The sequence below is a fragment of the Miniopterus schreibersii genome (genome assembly GCF_964146895.1).
Source record: "Miniopterus schreibersii genome assembly, chromosome: 16".
Lineage (NCBI taxonomy): Eukaryota > Metazoa > Chordata > Mammalia > Chiroptera > Miniopteridae > Miniopterus > Miniopterus schreibersii.
In genome coordinates this window covers 28,974,314-28,987,583 of record NC_138116.1, presented here as the reverse complement: position 1 = coordinate 28,987,583, position 13,270 = coordinate 28,974,314, and the positions used below count along the sequence as shown (strand labels likewise).

The following is a 13,270-nucleotide window of genomic DNA, read 5'->3' as shown; positions in this document are numbered from 1 at the left end:
AATCCTGACTGTTACATAATGGAAATATGTATATTGACCAACCAACACAAGTAAATTAATTTGAGGCAGTAATCTGTGACTTTAAAAGATAGTTAATTAGCCCAGCTGGTGTGGCTCAGCAGTTGAGCATTGACCTATGATCCAGGAGATTTCAGTTTGATTCCTGGTCAGGGCACATGCCCTGGTTGCAGGCTCAATCCCCACTCGGGGGTGTGAAGATGCAGCTGATCAATAACTCTCTCATCATTGATATTTCTACCTCTCTCTCCCCTTCTCCCTTCCTCTCTCTGAAAGCAATAAAGATACATTAAAAAAAACCCCAAACCAACATCTACATCTCTATTTACTAGTTTGAGCTGGTTTTAGGAGGTAACATACTTTACCCATTGCCTTTGTGCCTGTGCAAATGGATGCTCTGGAGTCACACTAGAATCACAGAGAGGGAACTGCAAGGGAAAGGCAAGGCCTTGACCAAGCATCTGGCTGGTAATTTGAAACAAGGAGTGCCAAACTTGGTCTGTCATTTGGTCAATTAGATCAACCAGATCTTCTAATGATAAATGAGATCTCCTAAATGCTCAATTTAAAAGAAACCAAGGCAAAGCCCAGGAAAATTCATTGTGGAGTCTTCCTGTTTAAGCCTCCTCTCTTCTGTCTCAGTTTGTTCCTGGGAAACGTATTCCCTTTATTCTTCATATCATTAAGCTGTTTTGTTCAAAGAAGATTAGGAAAAACGCTTCTAAACAATGATGCTAAATCAACAGGATAGAGATAAAAAAAATCTCGTTTTTCTCAGCAGCGACTTGGCTGGTTGCAAGTAATATCAATCAGTGCAAATCTGGCAATCTCTCTTCATACTTCTTTTCTAACAACATTCACATCTGCTTGTGTGTTAGTAGCAAGAGTGCAATAAAAACAGCTTCACATTCATGGCTGGAATAAGAGATACCAGGTATTTTGGTTCAATATTTGGAAAGGACATCTTGATATAAATGTATTTGGTTATGGCACTGAGGTTAAAGCTCCACCCCTAGTAACTTTTATCAGACACATAAAAAAACCAGGGGTCATTTATTAGCAAGGGTACTACAAAAATATTTCCTTTCTCCTACAGCATAGGGAATCACTGTATTTTATTTGATTTGACAAATATTTAACATTTTCTTACTTACAGATATGATATATGACATACAGAATAAATAAAACTTACAAGTAATGTTTTTGTTTAAAAATTCTCACTTCATTATTCTGTTGGAAAGAAAATCCTGCCCAAAGAGATGGTTACCAAATACAGATCCCTTCCTTCAACTTTTACCTGTTTATGAGGACCCCTGAGTATGTGTGCCTTAGCGCCTTCACAAGCCGTCCTCATCGCTTCCAGTGATGGTGTGCCCAACAGATCCGTGATCAAATCCAACTACAAGGAAACATGTAATACATGGATAATAAGCTCTTGAAAACAACTTTTCATTAGAGACGAGGACCAAATTTGGGGGAAATAAACCTAAGGCAAGTTCCAGATTAACCAACAGGCGTTCCTGTTTTCACTTTTTTGACTATTACCATATGAGAAAAATACAGAAAATATGTTTTGGCAAACATGGCTTTCTAAGGCTATAGCAATTTAGGAGTCTGCATCTACCTGTCCAGTGTCTTGATATCATAGCACCTATGATCCTTGCAGAGGTAAACTGCTCTTTGGCTGATAGCTAATGACTATTATTTTCAAACAGTTAATGAATAGATTATGATGCTTTACATGGATTCAGGCTCAACAAGGAGCTAATCCACAGATCAGGCAACTGTGATTTAGTACATACTTAGAACATTCACACCTGAAATGAAAGCTAAGCCATCAATGTTTGAGTCACTTACACATCCCTTAATATCCTCGTTAAGCTAGAAACCTCTTATACCGACAGGAAACTGTGGCACTTAGAATCTAACTATGACATGCATAAGGCCACATTTAGTTAACTGGGCACAATAAAAGAGACCAATAAAAATGGTCTTCTCACAAACAAGTCTTTGTAAGTAACAAAGCACCTTCACAATTTCCTGTAGTGCTACAACTGCTCTAACCTCAAAACCTAATTAGCAATAACATTTCATTCAAATTCCTTCAGAATGGAAAATTCTTACCTAGAGAATACTTCTTTCCCTGGTGCTGAAGTTGCCAAATATAAAGCACAATTTCCTTCTGCACTGATCTAAACTGTGGGGTACCATCAGGATCACTCTTCTCCAGGACAGTGGAAATGTCTAAGTAGCTTGTTTTCCACAGAAGTAAAGATCTCTATACCAAGCTTTTTGGAAAAAGTGTGTTGGTGATACTTTTGGGCCTCTAACAACTACACTTAAAGGCAGAAGGAAATGACTGACTCATGAAAACAAATGGACACATTTAGAGAAAATTGTCTAAAATGGGTCAGATCCATGGATGAGAAACATTTTTATGAAGTCTGCTGGTATTACAATACCTATGCTATTTATTTCTCAAAAATACAAAGAAAATAACTACTTCCATTTAAGACTCTTTTCCCATTTTATTTTTTAAATATATTTTTATTGATTTCAGAGAGAGGAAGGGAGAGGGAGAAACAGATAGAAACGTCAATGATGAGTCATTGATCGGCGGTCTCTTGCACGCCTCCTGCTGGGGATCGAGTCCACAACCAGGGCAAGTGCCCTGAACGGGAATTGAATCAAAATCTCCTAGATCATAGGTTGATGCCCAACTGCTGAGCCACACAGACTGGGCTCTTTTCCCATTTTAGATCTTGATATTTCACCCCAAAATACACTGATGATAGATAGAGTTCTCCTTCAGTGGCAAACTCAAGACCTATGTATTTCTCTAGAAAATGAGATATCTGAATCCCAATCCAGTTGCTTCACACTTTCCTATATATATTCTTTCAGCAGCAACTCAAGATCTCACAAGATCCTTGTTTAACATTACTTAAGCCTTTCTGTATGGCAGCTTCTTATGTCCAGATACAATAATGACAGTCTTACAGGTAAGTCTGTTAAACTCTACTTTCCAAAAATATTGAATGGATACTGTCAATAGTCCCCAACATTAAATTATATACAGGTTTTTTATCACTAGGATCAATTTTTAAGATGTAAACTTTAAAGAATAAACTTTGAATATTAGCAGAGAAAAATTTAAATGTTGATCAAAGCATATATAGTTTCTAATGTATCAGTTAACAATTCTTTGTAGAAAGAGAATAAAAATAATGATTCAATTTCTGGTCAAGTACATGAATTATCTACAAAAATACACAGGAGTCAGGGTGATCTTTTAAAATGTGATCAAGTGCCCTGGCCCATGTGGCTCAGTGGTTAGAGCGTCAGCCTGCTGCACTGAAGACTCCTAGGTTCAATTCTCCATCAGGGGCACGAACCTCGATTGCAGGCTTGATCCCTGGCCCGGTCGGGGCATGAGTGGGAGGCAACCAATCGATGTCTCTCTCACATCAATGTTTCTCTCTGTCTCTGTCTCTCTCCACCTCCCTCTCTTCCACTCTCTCTGAAAAGCAATGGAAAAAATATCCTCAGGTGAGGATTAACAAAACAAAAAAAATGTGATCAAATCTTAACACACCCTTGTTCAAAACCTTCAGGGACTTCTCCATCACACTTTGCCTAGAATAAAATCTAAAGCCTCATCAGGTTGCCATGGCCAGGCCCTTTTCCTCTCTCTCTGGCCTCGGCTCCTACGTGCTCTCCCTGAGCATGCCCTCCCTCCAACATGCCACGCCTGCTCCTGCCTCAGAAGCTTTATTATGCTGCTGTCCCTTTTCCTAGGACACTCTTTCCCAGGACCTAGCTCCCCATTTCAGTTGGGTCACTCCTCAAATGCTATTTCATCAGAGAATTCTTTAGTGCTGCTCTGCCCCATCATCATTCTCTATCCCTAACCTGGTTTAATTCTTCTTCAAAGAATTTATCATTACTTGGGATTATATTTATTTAATTTTTGTCTCATATGGAAGTTTCACAAAGGTGGGAACTAACTCTGTCTTATTTACTGCTGCATCCCTAAGCACCCTGGCATACCACCACCATCATATTTTCTAATTGAGTGCTTACTATGTACCAGGCCTTATTTTCAGCTTTTCTACTTAATTTAATCTGCATAACAATCCTCAGAAGTTTAACTTGCCCAAGATTTAATAGTTAGGTGGCGGAGCTAGGATTTGAATCCACTAATTTGATTCCACAGCCTGAGCTCATCATTGTTACCTAATTCGCATGCAAATAATACTGTTAAAACTTAAGAATAAAAATAATTAGAAATTATCCCAAGAATCTACATGTAGTAATGAATTAGCTAAAGGCAGATGATGAAAGCATCATGGTGTCCTAAAACCATATTTTAATCAACTTCCAATGTTCTATGACATATTTAAATATTTTAGTCCAATAATAAAGGTTAGAAATGTTTCTAAATGTTTACATTTAAAGAAATCACTCAAAATTTATATTCTAAGTGTAACGTGTAAGTACATTAAGCCACCAAATACATTTACAAGTCAGACCTATTCAGTCAAAAAGAACAGAGGCCCGCCAACAACTGAAGATTATACCTGTACAAATTGTTACAGCAGTCTGCTGCTATGCGCCAGTGCATGCAATAAAGTGAACACTCCCTCTAATAGGCTTGTAAGTTATAAAATGAGTCTCTCTGTAATCTGCAACTTCATAACTTTCAGAATTGTAGAACCTGAATTCCGAAATTTGCTAAAAGCAATTTAGACGGTATAATGAATAAGTCCAAGACATGTACGCAAGATGGTTTGTCCTCTGAATCTGTAATAGAATCAGAAGCTTCGAAAGCCTAAAGTGATATCATACCTGCTGAATGGGACTCTGTGCCTGAAACAGTATTCTCCGTCCTAGTAGTTCTGCAAAGATACATCCGACAGACCAGATGTCAATAGCATTGCTGTAATGACGGCTGCCCATCAGGATTTCCGGAGCCCGATAATACTGAGTAACAACTTCCTGAGTCATATGACGAGATTCATCTAATTCTTCCACTCTGGCCAATCCAAAATCACAAATCTAAATAGAAAAGATTATCAAAATATTGTCAAATAGACAAATGATAAAGTGAAACAAACAACAAAAAACCAAAATCTTGATAAGACCTTTGAACTTTGAAAAGTTTTCAGTCATATAGGTAGGGAATATTTGTGTTAATATATAATTTGACCTTATTTGGAAGACAGGGAAGGAAACTCTCAAACTTCCATATTTTTATATAAAATGATGTATCTTAAAAATATGCTTCCCACCTTTAATCTGTTTTCAAATTGATAACAACCAAAAGAAAACAGATGAATGCATATTTCTAGGTTTAATGTAGAAACCAAGCTATCTATTTTCAAGGCTGGCTTACTGAGGAAGATATTATGAGAGAGAAAAAAAAGGTATATCCTGAAGACCTCCTGGGCTACGTTCATTGTCTTTTTTTTTTTTTTTTAAATATATCTTTATTGGTTTCAGAGAGAGGAAAGGAGAGGGAGAGAGAGATAGTAACATCAATGATGAGTGAGTCATTGATTGAGCCCACAACCTGAGCATGTGCCCTGACGGGGAATCGAACCCCGATCGCCTGGATCCTAGGTCGACACTCAACCGCTGAGCCACGCCCAGCCGGGCCATTGTCTTTATGGAATATATAAAGTAAAATTTCTTTTCTTTTTAAATATATCTTTGTTGATTTCAGAGAGAGGAAGGGAGAGGGAGAGAGAGAGAGAAACATCAATGATGAGAGAGTCATTGATCAGCTGCCTCCTGCATGCCCCCGACTGGGGATTGAGCCCACAACCCAGGCATGTGCCCTGACCGGGAGCTGAACCACAATCTCCTGGATCCTAGGTCGATGCTCAAGTGCTGATCCAGCCCAGCCAGGCAATATAGTAAAATTTCTTTAAAGCTATAGGTATCAAATCGAGTCTTGCTAAATATAGTTATGAGGAAGTATTTCAGGCGTTTCATAAACACTGTCCCTTCACATGTATCTATTTAAAATACTAATTCACACCCAAATGTGTGACTATGTCAAAATGTGCAAACTGTATAAAACCAGTGCTATCAGGTTCATTCCCTTCTTCATGCCGTAAATACTTAATCAAGCGCCTGTACGTTTGAGACATATGCTAGAACCTGGAGACATGATAGTAAATGAGAAAGACTGGTTAATTAATATGTAGACCTTAGGATAAATCTTGTCTGCTATTTCTTTTTAACTGAACAGTATGCTGAGATTGCAAGGTGAGCTGTTAGTGAACAACTGCAGTGCCAGCAACTTCTGCTTATTTTTAGGAATTAAGATTTTCTTGATATGGGGCAACTAAAACAAACACTGGGAGCACTGAGGATGAGATAAGAGAATAATGGCCATCCCAGCTCCAGTGTCCTCACTGATTAACTTTATGAGTCAATATTTTAAGTGATAACACTTTTGTTATTGAGGTCCCAGTACATGATTTTATTTAAAAAAAAAAAAAAAAAAAAAAGTCTGGCACCTTAAAATAACACTACTTTAAAGGAAACAAATTTTATCTCTAATTTTTGGCAATTCTCTCTTTCTGTCTTCAATTTACTATGTCTGGTCCTATCAAATTAATTCATGTTTGTATATGGGGATATTCAAATCCTCCCAAAGGCTATGTTCAATAACACATAATATTTTAAACTCTATTACTTGGCCATGAAATTTTAGCATATCTTTTAAAAAATAAAACTAATACAAATATTTAAAAACAAAACAAAACATCAGTCTGATATGGAGTCATTTTTGGTATTTTATCTGGAAGACAAGCTAAACCCAAAGTAAAAAGCTGATATGGTCAGGTAACCAAAAAGATATTGAGATTTCCAGCAAAATTATCCACTTTGTGCTTAATAGGAAACAAAATAATTTATATGAAAAGATACTAATTTAAAAGAAGTGTTTTATCATGCCCTGGCCAGTGTAGCTCAGTTGGCTATACTGCACCTTGCCAGTTTGATTCCTGGTCAGGGCATGGTAGGGGGTGTGCAGGAGGCAGTTGAGTGATGTTTCACTCTCACATCAATGTTTCTCTCTCCCTCTCTCTAAAAGTCAATTTAAAAATCTTAAAAAATATAAAAGAAATGTTTTATCGTAGTATTTTCGATGAATCTGTACATTTGAGAAGGACAGCCTGGTATTCTACTCTGGCTTTTAAAAGTAGGTCACTAAGACAAGTCAAGGAAGCAGAGCAAAATTTCAATTTGTTCTGACTCACATGTTGTTTATTCATAAATGACATTTTCCTTTAGTTACTTATTCATGTAGCCAGAGGTTACAATAACATAACAGATGATTTGGAAAATGGACCTCAAGCAGTTGTGGCATTGAGCATGACAAGTTCAACACAAATGCTTTGTGAAATTCTCCCAACAGAAACTGAAATAAGAAACTGGCTTAAATTGTCATAAAACTGACTTGGTCTGACTAGAACAAAGAATTCCTGACTACAAGGTTTTAAATATTTTTTATTTTTATTTTTCTTAATTAAAATGGGTTATAGGGATAGGTAGCAGGGGAATGAACCCAATGACCTATGAAGAAATATTTACTTCAGTGGATTTTGGGGACAATTAATTTCTCTGTGGAAACAACAGATTGAACTACAACATTAGCTGTTTCCAAGTAAAATATGAAAAATAGGTTTTTAATCTTTCTAGAGTCAAAACAGGAACAAAGTTCTTAAAAGGCTATATGAAGGGAGAATTTTTATTCAAAGGCAGCACAACACACCAGTTTTTAAAGAAAACTGGCTCAGTTGAAAGAAAACACTTAAAATAAAAAATGAAATTAATTTATATATTTGGTTTTAATGTTTAGCTTAACTGTCAACAAGCTAAGCAATAATGATAGTCTGGATTGCTTTTACTTTTAATCAATTATTAATTTACTTTAAAATTATGCTTGGCATACAGTATTAGTTTTGGGTGTTCAACATAGTGACTTGACATTTATACATCTTATAAAGTGAGTACCATGATAAGTCTAGTAACCAACTGGCAGTGTACAAGATTCTTATGATATGTTATTGACTATATTCCTTATTCTGTACATTATATCCCCATGACTTATTTTATAACTGGAAGTCTGTACCTCCTTAATACCCTTCACCTTTTCACCCATCTCCTCCCTACTGATTAAAGTAGAAAACATTTTTAAGCTTCCTTTTTCAAATATATCAGTGAAAAAGACTTTACATTTATTGTAGACTAAAGCACCATGTAATACTGTAGCTACTCATAAAGTAAGTGGAATTTTAATTTTCTTACACCAAGATGACACAGCTCTAGGAAGGCCCTTGTCTCTAATTCCTATGATGGGGAAAGTATGGTGGGCCCCTCAGTCTAGGAGTTCTGCTGATACTATTTCTAGAGGTGGGGAAATGCACTTAAGTGCATTTTGCTATTTGTCACTCTAACAAAAGACACTGGGGTGGGGGTGGTACTGGAGGAAAAGTAAAACTGAAACTAATATATGAGATTTTGGGCTATAACTATAATCTCATAAGCAATTCTTCAGAGGAATAACTGGCTACTATATATTGTGGAAAAACATTTGACCCCTTTTTGGCTCAGTATTTTCACTTTTAAATGTTTCCATTTCCTACTTTGCTACCTCAAAGAGCATATAAATATGTTAGCTGTGCAAAAACACAGTCTTCTTAAAAGCCATACTTCATTTTCACATAAATAGAAGCTTATTTCAATATTTCTTGTGATGTATATACTTCCTTTAATAATGGGATAATCTGAAAAGAAATCACCTTCTCCATTCTTGTTTCTTAGTTCCACTGTAACTCCAATTTCAGGGTTTCCAAAATATATGCAAAATATCATAAAGAAACCATGAGACAATACTACAAATTAGTTACTATGGCCATGACTCGTGATATCACTAGAGAAAACTGGGCTCTTTAATTTTTGGTTAAGTGATGAAAAGAAATTTAACTATTTCTTTCAGAAAAACATGTTTTTCTTAAATCTGCCTTGACATTCTGATTTTTTTCTCAGATATTTAAATAAACTGAAAAGCTACCTTTAGAACACAGTTGCTGTTCACAAGGAGATTCCCTGGCTTAATGTCTCGATGTAAAATGCCAGCTGAATGGAGATATTTCAAACCTGAAATAACAAGCAGATTTAATTGCAGATGTTTAATTCCTTTTATTCAACCACTGATCTAGGGAAAACCATAGAAACAGAGAATACAGGATTTTAAATTGTTCCCTAAATAAATGCATAATGAACATTATTAAAAGCTTGACTTAGTCTTACCTCAAAAAACTCTAGTTTTTTTACAGTAAAATGAAGTATCATCAAAGATTTACATAACCTAGAGATAATGTCTACAATTCAAAAGATCACTTAGGTTTGAGTTAGATAAGTCTTTCAGGCACTGGCGTTAAGGCTGATCAATACCCTTGTATTACTCATCAGTGTGGCTACTGGAGCTCTGCTATTGACGTCCTCGACCTGTGATTCCGAGCCTCTCCAAAGAAACAGTTCTCATCAGCCAACAGGGAGTCTTTCCCTGGACAGACATTCACTGATGCAACGAAACTCAGAAGCCTGCCCAGGTTTGTCCGTAGTATTCTCTACCACTGAGAGTCAAGAGGGTAATTAACTACTTTTAAAGTGTTCTGGATATCTTAAAAGACTGGGGGCTTTAGCACGACTAGATAAAGGTCACAGCTTTAAGGCTGTCTTTTGAATAAAATATAGCAAACCACATTTTTAACAAGTATAAAAAAAGATCCAATATCCAATATCTTCCCTGCCCCCACCCCAACTGCTGAATATCAACACATCTATAGAAGGTGAACTTTCTGGTTTTAATATTGTGTATGTGTTTTAATACTTTTGCCGGATGCTTTTCAATCTTTATAAAGAATGTCTTCATTCTATGAATCTTGGTGGGGGAGAAGTATTTTACTGGGTCAGAAAGCTGTTTCAGCTTCAAACAATTCTCCATTTGTAACAGCAAAAATTCTGAAGGACATACCCGATGGCCAGAGAAAGCTTCAACAATGTCAGCCCAAATCACTTCTCTATCAAATCCTTGCTCTTCAATAAGCCAGAATGGAGAATTATTTAAGCTGACTGCTTAGGCTTTAACAGCCATTTCATTTTTCTAGAGTTGGACTCAAGTATGCCAGCCAGCATTCTGACCAGGCCCACCTACTGCTGGCTTGAAGAAAGGATGACATCCAGAGGGAAGTTACTTTTCAATGTAGTCATCTCATACTAAATCACTGCTGCTCAACAAACCATCCTGCTTATTTGCCTCTGCAGAATGACCTACTCAACTGCCTAATAAATTAGACAGGGCATCACTAAAAACAAGGACCATTTGGCTACCCTTAAAAGCCTCTTATTTAACATCTGGTATAGAGATTACTTGAGCAAAAATGAAAAAAAAAAGTCTTTAGGAAAGAAGAAAGCCTTGGAAGGTCAGATTAGTTAAAGTTCAAATGAAAAGTAAAACATTTCATTTACACAGTGACACTATGTTTTTCTTCATAAAGAAAATCTTACCTCGCAAAATCTGATAAAGAAAAACTTTGACATGATCTGAGCTGAGTGGTTGAGGAGACACGATAATTTTATGTAGGTCACTCTGCATCAATTCTGTGACAACATATCTTGAGGTGTTAAGTTAAGGAGAGTTCAGAGAATTCAGCCCCCAATGCCCTCAAAGTAGGCTCCAGTTCTAAAGAATAACTTCTATTTTTAAGGCTGGAAAAAGCTTAGGAAAAGAAAGCTTCTAGACAGCATAACAGAGGTGAGAATCCAGCCCTCAAGGAGATAAAAACATTACCCAAATTTACGAATTTACTGTTTAAAAGTTAGCAGAAGTAAACAACCAAGTGACTTCTCTATAAACAGCATTATAAAAGAGAAAAATAAAGGTAAACATGTTAAATGACAGCCAGGCTAGGATGAGTGTGAGGACCACTCTTAGGGTCTACTTCAAATGAGAAGGTTGGTAGTCTTGCCCTAGGCCACCATGGCACCAACGGGAAAGATGATGACCTACCTATCAACTGTTAACGTGTGGTACTCCTGCAAATATGGAAAATGGTTAAAGTGAAGTCACCATGCAATCTTAACAACTTAGTTCTTTTATTTAACTTTTTATATATTTATATCCCCCCTCCTAAATTTTAAGCTTCCTGTGCTTTACTCTGTTATATTCTCAGGATTCTGCTCAATGCACACACGACAAATGATCAAGGCTGGGGCCTATGGAGCAATGGAGATGTGGAATTCAGAGTTTTTGCAAAGGTAAGGTCTTTTGCTATATCTAGAATAGGACAGATTCACTGAGAATTCATTAAGTTTGAGTGAGTTTTATGATTTAAGTCATGCATCACTTAAGGATGGGGATACGTTCTAAGAAATGCGTCATTAAGCGATTTGTGCGAACATCATAGATTGCACTTATACAAACTTAAATGGTACAGTCTCCTATATACCTAGGCTATATGGTATAGCCTATTGCTCCTAGGCTACAAACCTGTACAGCACATTACTGTACTGGATACTGTAGGCAACTGTAACATAATGGTAAATATTTGTGTATTTAAACATAGAAAAGGTAAAGTAAAAACATGATATAAAGATAAAAACTGGTACACCTGCATAGGGCACTTACCATGAATGGAGCTTGTAGGACTGAAAGTTGCTCTGGGTGAGTCAGTGAGTAGTGAGTCAACGTGAAGGCCTAGGACATCACTGTACACTAAGGCTACCCTAAATTTATAAAAAAATATTTTTCTTTCTTCAATAATAAATTAACCTTAGTTTAGTGTACCTTTTTACTTTATAAACTTGTTTTTTAACTTTTCAATTTTTGTAATAACACTTAGCTTGAAACTCAAACACATGGTATATAGCTGTACAAAAATATTTCCCTTTATATTCTTATTAGGTAAGCTTTTCTATTTAAAAAACTTTTTTGTTAAAAACGAAGACACAAATACACATTAGCCTAGGCCTACATAGGGTAAGGATAATCGATATCACCGTCTTCCACCTCCACACCATATCCCATCGAAAGGTCTTCAGAGATAGTAACATGCATAGAGCTGACATCTCCTATGATAAAAATGTCTTCTAAAACACCTCCTGAAGTAATGCCTGAGGCTCATCTTGAGGAAGTGTCACTCTTTTCAGAAATACATCCACGGTGGTTTAGTTGGTTGCTTTTTTTCATTTTTTTCAAAAATTCTTCGGCTGTCTTCACATTAGCATTTGCAGACTCACCACTCACTTTCACACTATGTAATAAGTAACGATTTTAAAATCGGTTAAACCACCCAGAGTTAGAGTAAATGCAACATTGTAGTAGAGTTCAGCCTTTTCTTGCAACATCACAAACAACCCTTTTGCTTTGGCTGTGACTGTCATGGTGCTTAGCGGAATACGCTTCTGTATTTGGTCATCAATCTAGGCCATTAGGTGTTTCTCTGTGTTTGATACAGGCCCCTCTCAAATTTTTGTTTGTCTTGCTGCCTTCGATGAAGCAGATCCTTTAGTGTCCATCACTTTGTTTTTTTCTTCAAGATTGTAGCTATGGTGGAATGGGACATGCTTGACTGACCAACAACCATCCTGATTTTCCACCTTTGTAGTCCTTAATCACTTTTAATTTCATTTCCAGGTCAATCACTCCACATAGCCTGTTACTGGCAACATTAACAGTAGATTTTGTATACTTAGGGGCCATGATGACTAAAACAACATGAGATTAAATCAAGCACAAGAGAAAACAATGCAATCAAAAGACACGGTAAACATGAGACATGAGGCTGCTGGCATGACACAGCATACTGTTTTAGAGCCAACTTATTTTTAAATTATTTTTTATAAGTAGAAAGAGTACACTCTAAAGTAATGATAAAAATATAGTAAATACATAAGCCAGTAACAGAGTTGTTTATTATCAAGTATTATGTACTGCACATACTTGCATACGCTATACTTTTATACGACTGGCAGTGCAGTAGGTTGGTTTACACCAGCATCACCACATGGGAGTGATGTGTTGTTTTAGGACACTATGATGGCTATGACATCACTTGGCGATAGTTTTTTCAGTTCCATTATATTCTTATGAAACTACTGTCATATGTGTTGACTGAAACATGTTATGAAACATGGTGCACGACTGTATGACAGAAAATACTGTTGGTTCTTT

At 36.6% G+C, this 13,270-nt stretch overlaps 1 protein-coding gene across 1 annotated transcript in view; it reads right to left on the bottom strand.

The window, feature by feature from the left end:
* Positions 1-13,270, bottom strand: part of NLK (nemo like kinase) — a 122,037-nt gene that overhangs the window by 16,433 nt on the left and 92,334 nt on the right. Inside the window, exons 4-7 of the mRNA XM_081115787.1 lie at positions 10,606-10,712; positions 9,107-9,192; positions 4,867-5,076; positions 1,316-1,417 (exon numbers count right to left, since the gene is read on the bottom strand). Of these exons, the coding sequence (XP_080971913.1) occupies positions 1,316-1,417; positions 4,867-5,076; positions 9,107-9,192; positions 10,606-10,712 (505 nt within the window). The remainder of the gene's footprint in view (positions 1-1,315; positions 1,418-4,866; positions 5,077-9,106; positions 9,193-10,605; positions 10,713-13,270) is intronic.